At 36.7% G+C, this 18,749-nt stretch overlaps 1 protein-coding gene across 1 annotated transcript; it reads left to right on the plus strand.

The window, feature by feature from the left end:
* Window positions 1–16,547: 16,547 nt before the first annotated feature.
* On the plus strand, window positions 16,548–17,495 carry LOC127222047 (olfactory receptor 8H1). Its single transcript, XM_051183958.1, has one exon. It carries the CDS (start codon window positions 16,548–16,550, stop codon window positions 17,493–17,495), a length of 948 nt encoding a protein of 315 aa, XP_051039915.1.
* Window positions 17,496–18,749: the final 1,254 nt, after the last annotated feature.

The raw sequence follows: 18,749 nt of genomic DNA on the forward strand, positions 1-18,749 counted from the left end.
TTGAAAATTGAAATAAAGGCAACACAAACTGAAGGAAAGCTGGAAATAGAAAAGCTGGGCAAAAAATCGGCAACTACAGACACAAGCAAAACCAACAGAATTGAAGTGATGGAAGAGAGAATCTCAGGTGCAGAAGATAAACTAGAAGAAATAGATTCATCGACCAAAGAAAATCATAAATCCAACAAATCCTTAACACAAAACATCCAGGAAATGTGGAACACCAAGAAAAGGCCAAACCTAAGAATAATAGGCATAGAGGAAGGTGAGGAAGCCTAGCTCAAAGGTGCCGAAAACATATTCAACAAAATCATCGAGGAAAACTTTCCAATTCTGAAGAAGGACATGCCCATGAAAATACAAGAAGCATAGCGAACACATATAATAATCAAAACACCTAGCATATAGAATAAAGAAAGAATATTAAGAGCAGCGAAGGAAAAAGGACAGGTTAACATATAAAGGAACACTTACCAAAATTATACTTGACTTCTCCATGGAAACACTCAAGGCCAGAAGGTCCTGGATAGATGTTCTAAAAGTATTAAGAGAACACGGATGCCAGCCCAGGCTACTATATCCAGCAAAACTCTCAATCTCTGTAGATGGAGAAAACAAGATATTTAATGAAAAAACCAGATTTTCCCAATACGTATCTACAAATCCAGCCCTACAGAAAGTATTGGAAGGAAAACTCCAAGCCAAGGAAGGTAACTACACCCACCAAAAAGTAGGCAACAGATAACCCAACTAAACCAGAAACCAAGGGTAAAGCAGAACAAATATTATATTCACAATACCACTACCAACAACAAACCTAAATCAAACAAGCATCAACAATCAATGGTCCCTACTCACCCTCAACATTAATGGTCTTAACTCACCTATAAAAAGACACAGGCTAACAGAATGGATACAAAGACAGAATCCATCCTTCTGCTGCATACAAGAAACACATCTAAGCTTCAAAGATAGACATTACCTCAGGATAAAGGGTTGGGAAAAGATTTTCCAATCAAATGGAAATAAGAAGAAGGCAGGCATAGCTATCCTAATATCTAACAAGTTAGACTTCAAACTAAAATTAGTCAAAAGAGATGAAAATGGTCATTTCATATTCATCGCAGGAGAAATCCATCAACACAAAGTCTCAGTTCTGAACATCTATGCCCCTAATAAAAAGGCACCCACATTCATAAGAGAAACACTACTAAAACTCAAAGCTCATATAAAACCTCACACATTTATACTGGGAGACTTCAATACACCACTCTCAACACTAGACAGGACCACAAATCAGAAACTCAACACAGAAACAAAAGAATTAACAGAAGTTATGTCTCAACTGGGGTTAACAGACATCTATAGAACATTCCATCCAAAGACAAAAGAATATACCTTCTTCTCTGCTCCACATGGAACCTTCTCTAAAATTGATCATATACTAGGTGACATAACAAACCTCAACAGATACAAGAGAATAGGAATAGTCCCCTTTATCTTATCGGACCACCATGCTTTAAAATTGGAATTCAACAACAACACAAATAGCAGAAAACCTGCAAACTCATGGAAACTGAACAATGTGCAATTGCACCACTCCTGGATCAAAGAAGAAATAAAGAAAGAAATTAAGGACTTTCTAATATTCAACGAGAATGAGGATAGAACCTACCCGAACTTATGGGACACCTTGAAAGCAGTGCTACGAGGGAAGTTCATTGCACTTAGTGCCCATATGAAGAAAACAGAGGATAGTCACATAAAAGAATTAACAGCCCAACTGAAAACCTTAGAACAGAGAGAAGCGAATTCACCCCACAGGAGTAGATGCCAGGAAATAATCAACTTGAGGGCTGCAATCAACAAAATAGAAACAAGGAAAACGATACAAAATCAATGCAACGAAGAGTTGTTTTTTTGAGAAAATCAACAAGATAGACAAACCTTTATCCAAATTAACGAAGAAGCACAGAGAGAACATGCAAATTAATAAAAACAGGAACGAAAAGGGGAACATAACATCAGACACAGAGGAAATCCAGACAATTTTCAGGTCATACTTTGAAAATCTGTATTTCATAATAATTGAAAATTCAAAGTAAATGGACAAATTTCTGGATAACTATCACTTTCCAAAATCAAATCAAGAACAGACAAACAACTTAAATAGACCTATAACCCGCAATGAAATAGAAGCAGTCATCGAAAGCCTTCCAACCAAAAAAAGTCCAGGGCCTGATGGATTCAATGCAGAATTCTACCAGACATTCAAGTAAGAACTAATACCAGTACTCCTTAAAATGTTCCACAAGATAGAATCAGAAGGTGCATTGCCAAACTCTTTTTATGAGGCCACAATAACCTTGGAACCCAAGCCTCACAAAGACACAACTAAGAAAGAAAACTACAGACCAATATCCCTGATGAACATTAATGCAAAAATACTCAATAAAATACTGCCAAACAGAATTCAAGAATACATCAGAGAAATCATCCACCATGACCAAGTAGGCTTCATACCTGGAATGTAGGGATGGTTTAACACATGAAAATCTATCAACGTGATCCACCATATAGACAAACAGAAAAAGAAATACCACATGATCATCTCCCTAGATGCTGAAAAAGCCTTTGACAAAATTCAACACCCTTTCATGATAAAGGTCTTTGAGAGGTCAGGGATAACAGGAACATACCTAAACATAATAAGAGCAATATACAGCAAACCAACTGCCAACATCAAACTGAATGGAGAGAAACTTAAGCCAATTCCTCTAAAATCAAGAACAAGACAAGGCTGCCCTCTCTCTCCATATCTCTTCAAGATCATACTGGAAGTTCTAGCTAATGCTATAAGACAACAAAAGGAGATCAAGGGGATCCAAATTGGAAAGGAAGAAGTCAAACTGTCTCTATTTGCAGATGATATGATAGTTTACATAAGAGACCCAATAAACTCTACCAGGGAAATCCTACAGCTGATAAACACCTTCAGCAAACTAGCAGGATACAAGATACACTCAAAAATATCAGTAGCCCTACTTTTTTCAGACAACCAAGAGACAAAGAAATCAGAGAAATATCACCCTTACAATAGCCATAGGCAAACATAAAGTATCTTGGTGTAACGCTTTCTAAACAAGTAAAAGACCTATATAATAAAAACTTTGTGGCTCCAAAGAAAGAAATTAAAGAAGATACCAGAAAATGGAAAGATCTCCCATGCTCTTGGATAGGTAGGATAAACATAGTAAAAATGGCAATCTTGCCAAAAGCAATCTACAGATTCATTTCAATCCCCATTAAAATCCCACCACAATTCTTCACCAACCTTGAAAGGATAATAATCAACTATATATGGAAAAACAAAAGACCCAGGATTGCCAAAACAACCCTATACAATAAAGAACTTCAGGAGGCATCACCATTCCTGACTTTAAGCTCCTCTACAGAGCTATAGTTCTGAAAACAGCCTAGCATTGGCATAAAAAAAAGACATGTAGACAAATGGAATCGAATTGAAAATCCTGATTTTAACCAACATACCTATGAACACCTTATTTTCAACAAAACAGCTAAAGTATACAATGGGGTGAAGACAGCATCTTCAACAAATTGTGCTGGCACAATTGGATGAGGGTGTGTAGAAGACTGCAGATAGACACCATGTCTGTCACCATGCATAAAACTCAAGTCCAAATGGATCAAAGACCTCAACAACAATGAAGCCACATTGAACCTCTTAGAAGAGAAATAGGAGGTACCCTTGAACAAATTGGTATAAGAGACTGCTTCCTGAACATAAATCCAGGGGCACAGACACTGAGAGCAACAATTAATAAATGGGACCTCTTCAAACTTAGAAGCTTCTGTATAGCAAAGGACACAGTGGACAAGACCAAACAGCAGTCCACAGACTGGGAAAAGATTTTCACCAATCCTATATCCGACAAAAGGCTGCACTCCAAAACAAAGAATTCAAGAAACTAGTCAACAAAACACCAAATATCCCTATTAAAATATGGGGTACAGATCTGGAGAATTCTCAATGGAGGAAATCAAAAAAGGCTGAAAGACACTTAAGAAAATGTTCCACATCCCTAGCTATCAGGGAAATGCAAATCAAAACAACTTTGACATACCATCTTACTCCTGCCAGAAAGGGTAAAATTAGAAGCACCAATGATGACTCATGTTGGAGAGGATGTAGAGAAAGGGGAACACTCCTCTACTGCTGGTGGTAGTGCAAACACATACAGCCATTTTTTATCAGTATGGCGGTTCCTCAGGAAAATGGGAATTAGTTTACCACAGGTCCCAGCAAACCCTCTCTTAGGCATATACCCAAAGGATTCACATCCATGCAACAAAGACATCTGTTCAACTATGTTCAAAGCAGCACTATTTGTAATAGCAGGAACCAAGAAGCAACCTAGATGCCCCTCAATTGAAGAATGGTTAATGAAGATGTGGCACATCTACACAATGGAATACTACTCTGCAGAAAAAAAATAGTGGTATCTTGAAATTCGCAGGCAAGTGGATGGCACTTGAAGACACCATCCTGAATGAGGTAACCCAGTCACAAAAAGAGGAACACAGAATGTACTCACTCATATATGGATTTTAGACCTAGATCAAAGGATCACCAGCCTATAATTCACATCACCAGAGGAACTAGGATACAAGATGTATTCTAAGAGATTCATATAAAGTCCCTCACAGAACTGGGAAGGGACAAGTCCTCCAGAGCTCAGGGTAAATGGGGGGGGGCAGCAAATAGAGAGAGAAGTAGGTGAAAACAAAGGGGAGGAAAGGAAAACATGTGCGACCAGGAAGATTGAGCCTGGTTAGGAATAGAAGTCAGGAAAGAGAGAGAGACATAGACAGAGAAAGAGAACATAAAAGAGGGAGCCATTATTGGTTTGAAGATAAAATTGAACACAAAGAAAGGTCTAGAGAACTACAAGACTGCTCCCAGCTAACAATTTGAGCTTCCATGGAAAGGCTATCATAAATGCCCTTCCTGGAGAGTGAGATCAACAACTAACTTCTCCATGGAGCCCTCAACTAATGCCTGTTGAAAACAGGATCAAACACCCATACATAAACACTGAGGCGAACTAGAACTCAGATGCAGATGGAGAGGACAAGACCAGGCAGCAGAAACACATCCAGACAGCTTACCTGAACAAGGAGTAGCTAATGGCCACTAGACTGATAGCTGGGAAGCCAGCATGGGACTGACTCAGGCCGCCCTGAATATGGGTCTCAGCCAGAAGTACTTAGCATTCTAAGGAACCTCAGACATTTGAGCCAGGATGTATCCCTGGTGCACAAAAACACTTTGTGAACACATCCCCCATGGAGGGATACTGCCTTAATCTAGAGACAGGAGAGAAGCCCTAGTCCCTACTTCCCAGGACATGTCAGATCTACATGACCCCAACTGGATGGCATTCCCCTACATATGGAATTGGGGTGGGGGATGAGAGGGGAGGGTGGTTAGAGTGCATGTGAGAGGGCAGAGAAGGTAAAAGGGAGGGAAGGAGGGAGGAAGGGAGGGAAGAAGACAGGGAGGGAGGGAGGGAGGGTGGGAGGAAGGGAGAGGGAATTGGAATCGACATGTAAAATAATAAATTAAAAAAAAATGCTTTGACTCCAAAATTTAAGTTCAAGGACAAGGACAAGGTCCTGGGGAAAAGGATTTCTATTTTTCTTTCCACAGAGAATGAAAAGATATGGATGCCTTCCAGACTAATGTGGTTTGATCAAGCCAGACTGCCTGAAACAGAGTAAGAGGTGATCTGAAACAGAGTAAGAGGTGATCCTACATTCAAAACAGCTGGACAAAGCAGCCTTACAGATTATAGCCAGGATTTCTGAATCTTCCCCATGACAGCACCCCTTACCAGCAGGAAGTAGTTTGGAAAGAAAAATGCCCAAATTCCCAAATATTGTCTATAAATATTTGTTTTCATTTAAATGGACTTTGGTATATAAAATAAATTTTAAAAAATTAAAAAAAAAAAGACAGACAACTGCCCACTGACTTTCTTTTGCTCTCTCTCTCTCTCTCTCTCTCTCTCTCTCTCTCTCTCTCTCTCTCTCTATCTATCTATCTATCTATAAATCTATCTCCTGGTTTCCATCGGCCACCAGCTACTCTCCTCTTCTTCTCTCTCTTCTTTCTCTCCCCATCTTCTTCTTCTAAACCCAGTGCATCTATTTCTCTTCCTTTCTCCCTCACTCCCCTTTGTATGTAAACTTCTCATTTAAGATCTATCTGCCTAACATCTTTTTCCATCTGGCTTCAGTCACCCTCACCTGCTATTGTACCTGTTATGCTCTCCCATGTGACCCCTTACCTTGGGACCCCACTCACTTGGGACCCTCATCTTGGACCACCCCCACCTCTTCTGTTATTCTTATAACTGTAACAAATAAACAACAGAAGCTCCCATTTAGGCTAAGAGGTTTATTTCCAACACAATACAAGGAAAGGGCATGTTAGGACCAATTGGAAGGGTTAGGTTAAAGGGACATCCTTAAAAATACAATGAAGAGGTGGAATATATATATGAAAAGCACATTGCCTATGCATCTACAGCATGTGCTATATAATAACTTGAAGGTCTTAAAGTAAGCCTACAGACCATCAGTTATTTCTAAAGCCATAGAAAAAAATATTGTTGAGAATATTCTCATCTCATCTTTAAGGGGCAGACACAAGATAAAAATAGAACCTGTATCCTTTCACATCTTTTAAAATGACAGGTATAGATAGAATAGGACTGGAGAGGTTAAATGATAACATTAAGGTCATGTTGATGTAACTGGGGAATTTGATTTTCGGTGAGTATTCTTTATTAATAGATACACTTACATCATGTTTAAAAAGGGGAAAGGAATTAGTCATATTCATCTTACTCATGCCAGAATGGCTAAAATTAGAAACACCAATGACAACTTATGCTGGAAAGGATGTGGAGAAAGGGGAACACTCCTCCACTGCTGGTGGGAGTGCAAACTGTACAGCCAATGTGGAGATCAATATGGCAATTCCTCAGGAAAATGGGAAACAGTCTACCACAGGAACAGGCAATCCCACTCTTAAGCATATACCCAAATGGTCCACATCCATGCAACAAAGACATGTGCTCAACTATGTTCATAGCAGCGTTATTTGTTATAGCAAAGAACCTGGAAGCAATGCCCCTCAACTAAAGAATGGATAAAGAAGTTGTGGCACATTTGCACAATGGAATACTACTCTGGGAAAAAATAAACAATGGAATCTTGAAAAAATTCACAAGCAAATGGATGGAACTTGAAGCAACTGTCCTGAATGAGTTAACACAGTCACAAAAAGATGAACATGGTATGTACTCACTCATATATATATTTTAGATATAGAACAAAGGATCACCAGCCTATAATTCACACCTCCAGAGAAACTAGGATACAAGGAGGAATCAAAAGATTCATACAAGGTCCCTCACTGAATGGGAAAGGAACAAGGTCTCCTGAGCATATTGGAATTGGGGCAGGGCAATGAGTGGAGAGGGAGCTAGAAGACAGAGGAGGGTAGGAGAGGAAAGCATGTGTGACTAGGAAATTGAGTCAGAGCAGGAATAGATGAGAGAAGAGAGAGAGAGAGAGAGAGAGAGAGAGAGAGAGAGAGAGAGAGAGAGAGAGAGAGACCATCAAACAGGGAGTCATTATAGGTTTGAAGAAAAAACTGGACCTAGAGAAATGTCCAGAGACCTGTAAGACTGACCCAAACTAACATTTTGAGCAACAGTGGAAAGACTATCATAAATGCCCTTCCCTGATAATGAGATTGATGACTAACTTATCCACCATCATAGAGCCCTCGTCTAGTAGCTGATGGAAATAGAAGCATCCACCCACAGCTAAACACTAAGCTGAACTCGAATCCAGATTCAGAGAGAGAGGACAAGATCAGGCTACAGAAACCCACAGAGACAGCTGACCTGAACAAGCAGACGCTAATGGGTCCCCAGACTTGGAATCCAGCATGGGACTGATTCAGACCCCCTAAACATGTGTCTCAGCTAGAAGGACTGAGCAGTGTAAGGGGCTTCATACTGCCTTAACCTAGAAAGAGGAGGGAGGGTCTAGTCCCTACTCCACATGACTTGACAGATCTACATGATCTCTCCAGGAAGGCTTCACCCTACAAGTGGAGTGGGGGGGGTGATATGGGATGGGAGAGTGGTCAGGCCATGGGAAGGAGGGATAAAGGGAGGGATGGAGGGAGCAATGGAGGGTGGGATGGAGGGAGGGAGGGAGGAAGAGGGAACTGGAATAAGGGCAAAAAATTTAAAAAAAAAAAAAAAGGACTGCAGAAATTGAAGTGAAGTGTAGGGGTGAGTGTGAATGGAGTCTACCTGCACAGCTTGGCTAGTAGGTTTCCAAGCAGTATCTGCATAAGTTGGCAGTAGAAGATATAGAGGATAGCTGTAGGAAAAGACCTGTCCTATAAAATTTTATGAGTGTATGAGTGTTATCATTTTGGTTTGTGTTATGTAGTCACAGTAATCAAGATGTTGGAGAATTTACATGATAGTTACCCTTTTTATGATATTATTAGTAAAGTTGGCAGGCACATCATTTAGTTAATTCCATCTGGATAAAGTTACCCAGCCAAAATGGAAAGGAACCTCATGATTGCTTTCTTCTTCAGGTGATAAAATACACATAGTAAAGAAATCCTACTTTTTTCTAAAATGACATTTTAGTTCAGCAGATTTGTATGGGTATAGGGGTAGATAATATCTATGGTCTTGGCATATAGGCAAAAAAAAGAACAAAATAAATAAATTGAATAAGGGATTTCATAGTCTCAACTCAAATGGTCTGGGCCCATAGATGTATGATAAATTGGCTAGATTCACAAAACTAAAGAGATTATTCCCATCCATTTAGAGATAATATAAAGATACCTTCAGAAATAACTTCCAAAGGAATGTTAAAAGCCCAGGTTCAGAATGGAGGAAATTGTTGGATTATTTTGTCCTCCTTTTTCTAGTTGCAACATTGAGGGTACAGACTAATGCTGAGTTCTGTTTAGAGAACTTTGCTTCAGGAGTTGAATTTTCAAATCTCACCAAGGCCAATGTTACTGTTATCTTTAACAGCAAATTAAATTTGTTTTTTTTTTTTTTTTTTTTTTTTGGGGAGGGAGTTTGTTAGCCAGATTAGGGTGTGGATTTAGGTTTAGAAGTTTGAGTTGGTAAAACCTGAAGTGCAGAACTAGAGAAATAAATGGAAGGACAGAAATGAAGACAGAGCAGAGTAGAGTAGAAACATGACAGTGGACAGTGGAAAACTTTAAGTTCTGTGTTTTGTTATTTTGTTTGTTTGCTTGTTTTTTTTTTTTTTTTTTTTTTTTTTGCCATTTTCTATTGACTTATCTAAGTTGGTGAGAACTTTGCAAGTCGAAAGGACTGAATTTAGGCCAGGTATTGCTTAATTGAATTTGGGCCAGAAGAGAAATCTGCATAAGAGTAGTAGATCTGATGATGCCAAGACATATGTTTCTTTAGGTTTAATTACACACACCAAAAGGGTTCCTAGGCACAAATAATTTTGAACCATCTCATAAAACAAGTGGAGTGGTATAGTTCTTTCCCAAGTCATTGTCTTAGGTCAAGTAGTGGCCAGAGGAGCTATCCTGATTTGTATTTGAGGATATGAGCTCTGTCTGGAAATCAGGTGGCTAAAGCTGAGAATAGAGAAAGGAATTTCTGGAAGCCAGGAGAGGACCCAGGTTTTGGGTGCCTTCAGACATTAGCCAGGCCTTACCTTCTCAGTAAGATTGTGGTAGATGCTATACAACATAAAAACAATAAAGAGCCTCTGCTAATGAGGTCAGAAGATATTGCTTGTGTGTTGGAGGGGTATATAAGAAAATGACCCAAATTGAATTTACATAGTTCACCAAAAACCCAGAGGTTTCAAGTCATGACTGCTGGTTGTTAAGCTTACAAATAGCCATAATCCTTATGGGATGGGTCTTACAAAGAAAAAGGAGATAGGTAAGGTGAGAAGAGAAAGATCACCAAGAGAAGAGGGCTTGGATGCAGGACTCACCCAATACTAGATTGGGATTAATTGAGATACTCAGAAATGATAGATTGCTGACAGGAATTTGCAGAAGCAGAGTTGTTGCTATAATCAGAACAACCAAAGGACTGCAGTCTCCCTGGGGAAGTAGAGACTGTGTGGATATTGCTCAGAGAACTTGAGGGTCTTTCGGGCCTTAAAGGATTGAGATGGAAGGTTCCACCTGTGGTCAGTTACTTGCAGTTTGCCATAGTCTCAATGTGTAATGCATGAGCAGAAGGAACTTTTCTGGATCCTAAGAGCCTGCAGGTGTCATCAGTTAAGCCAACTTACCTTTCCAGATCCTTTCAGTCCACTTACTTTCTGGACTGGACATTAACACTTAAAGAATGAATGATAACATGTCCTTTTTAAAAATTTTATGTATACATCATGCCATTGTCTCTTGAGTTATCTTTCTTCCATTCAATGTATCTTTACAATCATGCATCCATTTTATAAGTTTGAAATTTCATTACTAAAATTTTATAACAGCTACTTACTGTATCATTTAAAATGCACCAATGCCATTTCATTAATCATTAATTTTCTGGCAATTTATACACTTAAACTCAATTTATATTTTCTGAATAAATCCAAGTGTTGTGCCTCCACCTTTGTAATTATGTAACAATTTTTCACAAATACAAAATTGACAGTTTCACTTCTCTTCTAAATATGTACACTATTCCCCTTCATTTAAAATCTATTTTGATATGGGCCTAATCCTCCATTAGTAACATTTAAAAGTATTATGACTTAGTTTTTTTCAAGTATATTTGTGTCTAGAATCTTTTTCTGATATTTTTAATATCTAGAATCTATATTTCTTAGTATTTCAGTATATTGTCAAATGTAATTATTTATTAGTTTATGTTTTAGATATTTTGCCTATATGTGCACCACATGACTGAAGAGGGCATAAGATCCATTTGAACTGGAATTACAGAAGGTTGTTTGTAACATGAATTGATAAAAACCAAGAGACTGATTTTGGAATTCAAACTTCAAGCTGAAGAACAGAAAAGCAAAGAAGCAGGCTACCAGCTACTACCTCAGTCTGGCTGCGCTGATCCTGCTGCTTTTGAGCATGGCTGGGGAATGGATGCCTGTTACTGAGACCTTGCTCCTGTCTTATATAACCCCCACCCAATGCTGGGATTAAAGGAGTATGACCCCAGGTAATGAGATTACCTTTGTGTGAGCTGTTTCTTTTTAGGACTGGATTAATCTTTTGTAGATCTGGGTGGCCTTAGACTCACAGAGAGCACAGAGAGCTATTTACCCCTTGATTCCTTGGATTAAAGTTGTGTACCACCACCTCCTAGCTTCTGGCTGCTAGGATTAAGGTGTGTGTGGCTTCTATGTGTTATGGCTGGCTTTGCTTTCTGAATCCTCAGGCAAGCTTTAATGCTACAGTTGTCACCCACCACATGGTTTCTGGCAATTGAACATAAGTCCGTAGGAGGACTAGTTAGTGTTATTAACCATTAAGCATCTCTTATTGCTGGTCACCTATTTTATATTTGTGATTATAAGCAATACTTTAAAATTTCTTACAGTGTACACATTGACTTCTTTTGTCCCATCTTTGATCCTGAATGTCTTACTTGATCATATGATATGTCTATGTAGGTTACAATTATATAAGTCCAGGTAATGTTCATGGGATAGCTTCTATTGATACTGTTACTTATCCTTTGCCTCTTAAATACTTTTAGTTTATTTTCGAGAATGTCTGCTGAATCTTGAAATGTGCTGCAGATGTCCAGTCTAGTGCTGAGCATTCAGGAGTCACATATTCCTGGTACATCTACCAGTTAGGAGTCTCATCATTTGCTGTCACCTACCGTAAAGAAACATTTCTGACCAAGACTCAAAAGTATAAGTAATCATATTTAAAATTTGATTAAATGATGAGTAACAATTATTTACAAAGTTTAATCCTACATAATGGAAAACCATATCTCACTTTTAAGGTTTTCCTGGAATTTTTGTTAAATCTTGCATAATTCATATCCATTTCGTTAGAATAAACTCTATCCATAGATATGTATGTACCTTTCCTACAAACCAATAACACAGTTAGAAAGAAACCAAAAAAACTCATGTTTTTAATAGTAAAAATAGGAGATAAAACTAACACAATGTCTTCAAGTACATGAGAAACAGTTATAACGAAAACTACAGCATGCTTAAGAACAAAATTGAAAGTTTGTTTGGAGGTTCTAGCTGGGGAGAGCAGCTACTCTTATACTCTTGACCAAAGACCAGTCCTCCTCTATTTGGGGAAGGTCATCCTCTTTGACCTAGTGCACAGCTTCAGTTGGGAGGCACATGGAGTGGTGAGGAAGGAAGGGCTGGCCTTGCCAGCCAGATCAGCCAAATCAACACTGGCAATCAATGGGGTGACAGATGTTGCAACCAGATCACCCTCACATCCCTGATAATGAGATCAACGGCTAACTTATCCAGCATTATGGAGACCTCATCTAGTACCAGATGGAAACAGAAGCAGACACCCACAACTAAACACTGAGCTGAACTAGAATCCATATGCAGAGAGGGAGGACAAGACAATGCTGCAGAAACACATAGAGACAGCTTACCTTAACAAGGAGGAGCTAATGCCCCCCCACAGACTGATATCTGGGAATCCAGCTGGCTCAAACCCCCTGAACATGTGTCTCAGCTAGAAAACCTGAGCATTCTAAGAGACCTCATATAGTGGAACCAGGATGTATTCCTGGTGCACAAAAGGACTTTGCGGGCACATCCACCATGGAAGGATACTCCCTTAACCTAGAGACAGGAGGAAGGGCCTAGTCCCTATTCCAAATGACTTGACAGATTTAGATGACCCCTCCTGGAGGGCATCACCCTACATGTGTAGTGGGGGGGGATGAGAGGGGAGGATTGTTGGGGTGCAGGTAATGGTGGGAGAGAGGAAAAAAGCAGGGAGGGGGAAATTGGGATTGATATATAAAATGAAAATAAAAAATAAAATAATAATAAAAAATAACAAAATTGAAAATATATGAGAAAATGGAATGACCTTCCATGTTCATGGAATAACAGAATAAACTATTCTAAGAAAAACTGTAATAGTTAAGATGATTCATTTCCATCAAGCTTCCAATGATATTTACCAATACCAGGAAACAATATCTAAAAATTACATAGAAGAAAAGAATCTTCAATAGAAATCATGAGCAGAAAGTGTAAACAATGATTGAAGCATGAGCATATCCCATTTCAAACTGTGATACATAGTGTTATGATAACAGAACTATGGTGTGGGAGCCCTTAGGAGAAAACTGTAAACTTACTGTGACCTATGGATGGGGCACAATAAAGAATGTTTTTCCAATAAGATGTCTTCTAGGAAGAATTGCAGAAATCATGATGCACTTGAAAGCAAGTACATGACAGAAATGCACTGTCATTTCACCATCATCACAATGGGAAACACAAAAACCTAGGAGGAACATTCTTGGCTCTTTTCACATTAGCAGGGATGATAAGACATAAAACACGGTGTATTTCCTCTATGTTCTTTCATTTACTTAAGTTAACTGTGAGTGGCACATTATAGTTTACTTGTTTTAATATTAAAAATGAGAAGTGTTTGTTTGCACTACTCAGACATCCAATGTCCCTAGTTTTCCCACATAAATCCATTTAGCACATCCTCATATCTGCAAAGATTTAGCTTCATGTACTAGGTGGATCAACACAATGATATTATCACAAAAATACAGGAAAATGAATTAAGAAAACAGAATACAGATCTAAAAACAAAGTCACACATTACACCCAGCTAAATATCACAAAGTTTTAAAACAGATTTCTTGACCCTATTGGTGATGATATTTTCATGTTGGAATTTACCAAGTTAAAAGATTTTGCATGAGCAGATTCATAAAAGAGAATGGGAGAAAAACTTAATAGTTATTTCTTTTCCTGTGGAGGTATGTGTAGAGTTTTCATAAATGACTTGTAAAAACAACACATGAACTACTAGTACCTGAGCTACTAACCAGAGCAGGCACTTATCCAAAAGGTATCAGTAGAACATAACTATACAAAAATGTTTAACATCTTTATATATGCAGGGAATGCAAATTAAATATCTACTGTGAATCATTCTCAGTGTCATAAGGACCATCATCAAAAAACCAACTATCAAATGCTGGGTAAAAGGATAAAATAACAACTCTTATACACATGACTAGTTGGAGTTAGAATGTCAATTAGTTCATTTCGGGTAAGAATTGGAATGTAGATTTGTTTTGAAAAATAAAGACAATTACTACAAGATGAAGCCGTACTGATCCTTCATATGCACATAAATATCATAGATAACCATACAACAGTTATAGTGGCACATCGATGTGCTAATCAAATAGTGAAGCCATAGACCTAATCTCACTGCTTACCTAGAGATGAGAATGTAAAGAAAATCAAGTATATATCACATCTATTACTTAGATATTGGACAGACCAAAGCCTGTTGATTATTACAAAATGAACATAAATGTGGAGTCATTACATTAAGTGACTTGCAATATCAAGTACTAGTTTTACAATATGTAGAATATAGAAAAATGAAATATGAATTTACAAGGGAAGTATGATCAAGGAGATAGGTGACTACTAAGAGGGAGGAGACATGACAGGACAGGAAATTAGGAAGCATTAACAGGATCAAAATACATTTACACTTGTATGAAAACTTCTCATAATGGTTTCATTATGTCCAATAAATATATGTGAATGTAATCAAATTAAAACTAAGTAAAAATGAAAAGAACAATAAAAGAATTGTTCAGAGATGGAGAAAGAAAGTGAAACAGAGAAAGTACATGAATGCATGACAGAGTAAACAAAAATATAAAAAAATTTTTTAAATGTTTTAAGTTAAGAAATGATGCATATTATTAGTTAAATTTAAATGTCTGAAGAGTTTTGTATTACTGTTGTGATACAGCGCTGTATAATAATGCATGGCCATTATGAATATTTCTGTACATTATCAATTTTGAAATGAGTGTAAAAAAATTAGATTATCAGTGAAATAGCTAATATATCAGAAAAATTCACCTTTCCACAATACATAAAATATATTGATTTGGTCACTGTACTATACAAATATAAATTATGAAATTAATTTACAATTAAGTCAATGTGATATGAATACTACATAAAAATATGTGCACATAGATTTAATTTAGTGCATCAGGAAGACGTGATGATGCTTTTCCTGGCTCAATTTCTACTTGAACTTAAGTTCTGAAAGTGTGCCAAGTTATTGTTCTTGGAAATTGGCCCCTGTATATGACCATATGTTGCGTGATGCTCATTGTTCTTCCATTAGGAGGCTAGACTAATTCAGCAGAGAGCCAAGGCATATACTTGGACCATACCTTACTTAAAAAGTTTTCATTTCACTGAGACCTGCGTAAAATTTCTAGGGTGATGAAATTTATCTTCACAATACAATTAATGAAGTCACAAAAATGTTGGAACAAATATCCAAGGGAAAATAATGCTTTAGTAGAGACATTTTCATATCCTTATGCAGTTTTTCTATGTTTGGTGAGAAAAATTGGCAGTTGGAAATATTTTCGACCTAAAATCTTATAAGAGGCTTTTGTTTATTTGTGTTTTCCTCACCAATTCACAGTAAGTATTTTGAAAACAAGAAGGGAATATATAAGCTACTGTAAAACAAGAACTCCACTAAAAAAATATCATTTGTTAATTTTATAAATGATTCACAGTTTTTGTCAACAGAAATGTGGAATTGGTGGTAGGAGACTCTAAGCTAAATGCTCATAGTTGGAGACTCTAGTTTTAGAAAACTAGGGCATATATCCTAGTAAAGGCTGTTACATTCCTATTAAAAAGTGAACTTTATTGGTAATCAAAATTAATTAACATTATTAAGGAATAAGTAATTATTCATAAATTAAGTTTTATTTATATCTTTGTTCAAGGTATGTGCAATGTTTCAATTGTGTTTACTCAATAAAAATTATGAACACAGAATCACGAGTAGATTCTGAGCTCAAATCTTTATAGACTGAACTGTATTAAATTATCTTAAAATATTTTTGCAGTATTTACTTAATATAAGTAATAGTAGTATATATAGTCTAGTATCTCTTATAGTTTAAAGGAATTAATCCATAATAATACCAGTTTCACTAACATTGGGAAGTATGCCAAACAATATGTGATCATATTAAAATGGTGATTTATATATATTTTTGGTCTATTAATTTTTTTGCAACCACAAACTGTAAAATAATATTGTTTGAGACAAAATACAGTTAGAAAAAATTAAGTTCATATACACAAGAATTGTTTAAACCATTCAAGCTAACTATTGTGTTTTAGGATCATTGACTATGAATGCCTGGAATCATACAAATGAACTTGACTTCATGCTTATGGGTTTGACAGATTCCAAGGAGATCCAGCTGGCCCTCTCTGTGCTGTTTCTCCTGATATACATGGTCACTATGCTGGGGAACATAGGCATGATACTGATTATTCGTCTAGATGTCCAGCTTCACATTCCGATGTATTTCTTCCTAACCCACCTATCATTCCTTGATCTTAGTTACTCAACTGTCATCACACCTAAAACTTTAGAGAATCTGCTGACTTCCCAAAAGAACATTTCCTTTATGGGCTGCTTCATCCAATTGCACTTTTTTGTCCTCTTGGCAGCCACAGAATGCTTCATACTCTCCTCAATGGCCTATGACCGCTATGTAGCTATCTGCAATCCCCTTCACTATCCAGTGATTATGTCCACAAGGCGCTCTCATGCTCTTATCACTGTGTCTTACATGATTGGCACTATGGATTCCTCTGTCACTGTCTTTTGCTTAAGCACATTAAATTTCTGTAACTCCAAGGTAATTCATCATTTTTTTTGCGACACATTCCCAATTTTAGCCCTATCCTGCAGCGATACCTATGATGCTGAAGCCATCATATTCATTTTAGCTGGTTCCACTCTACTGTTGTCCCTTATCACAATATCCTCATCTTATGTGTCCATTCTCTCTACAATTTTAAATATAAGTTCTTCTTCAGGTAAGCATAAAGCCTTTTCCACATGTGCCTCTCATCTCCTGGGAGTCACTATCTTTTATGGAACTATGATTTTTACTTATTTAAAACCAAGTAAGTCCTACTCCCTGGGAAAGGATCAAGTGGCTTCTGTTTTTTATACTATTGTGATCCCCATGCTGAACCCACTCATTTATAGTCTCAGAAACAAAGAAGTGAAAAGCGCTGTGATTAGAGTTGTGAAAAAGAGAGAGACCACTCAGAAATTAAAATAACAGTATGGCTACATAATTAAATTTTTCTTTTTCCTACTTCTTTCCCCTCTCTGCCTGCATAAGTGTGGCAGCATTGTTTCTTCTTCCGATTTGTATAGAGATCCCTTCCCATGAACAAATTTTGTGTATTTCTTAGAATGTGACTTTAAAAGTCTCTGTCATTTTTGGAAATTGAGACATACATATTAAACCCAGACTCTAAATATTTAGAGTATTGGGGCAAATAGCATGTGATGTGAAAAACATACTTGTGATTCTTAAGTGTATGCACTAGTTAGTATATTATTAAATGTCCGTGTTAAGGAACATAGCATTGACAAATTAACAATTTCAAAAGTCATACTCTTTATAATATGAAAGAGTTCATTATAGGTACTATCAATACTGTTTGTGAAATTTTAAGCCTCAGTTCTCTTAGTTATGCAAAGTACATAATAATCCTATGATATGACTCTGAAGAAAATGAAATTCATTGCTTATTATCATTCAAGATATTGCTAAATTTTCACTCATAGTATTAAGAATATTCACAAATATTTAACACATTTTTCAGTTAATTTAATCACAATTATACAAATAGCTCAAAAGAAAATCAAAAGTTCTGAAAATTGGTTTCAAGCTAAATTATTGAAGTTAAATGATAAGGAAATGGCATATCATAATATTGGTGGCAATATAGAAAATATTTAAAGTTGTTTAGGAAAAGAAGTACTGTAATAATTATTACATTTTTATCTATGTTCTTATCAATCAATAATTTAGTTGTATATTTATATATGTATAACAATAAAACTCATAATTTTCTATACTTTTTGCAACTTCCTTCATTCACTTAAAAGTCTAATATTTGAGCATCTTTGTTACTGCAAGTTTTCTTGAATGTATACTCAGTATGTGAGCAAGATCTTCCTTCTTATCTTACTTTCCTTTAGAGCTCATATCCTCTAGATGCACCAGGTAAGAATACTAGATATAGTAATATCCCCTTTGTGTGCAGCGCCTAAACTTTTAAAAGTCAGGTCATGTAGGATACAACAAGTATTTATTTCCAATAAACTGCTTCAACGCTTTTTGTATTATTAATTTTCATTGGTAAAATATTTAAAATACATTTTTAAATTAAATGGCTGACAGAGTTTTTATTGTATTATAGAAAAACAATCTAATGAATACTATTGACAAAACATTTATATTTTGTTGGAAGTCATAAATATTTTCTGATGGAGTAGTAAATTTATTTTGTTTTAGAATTGT

The sequence above is a fragment of the Phodopus roborovskii genome, unplaced genomic scaffold (assembly GCF_943737965.1).
Source record: "Phodopus roborovskii unplaced genomic scaffold, PHOROB, whole genome shotgun sequence".
In the NCBI taxonomy this organism is placed as follows: Eukaryota; Metazoa; Chordata; class Mammalia; order Rodentia; family Cricetidae; genus Phodopus; species Phodopus roborovskii.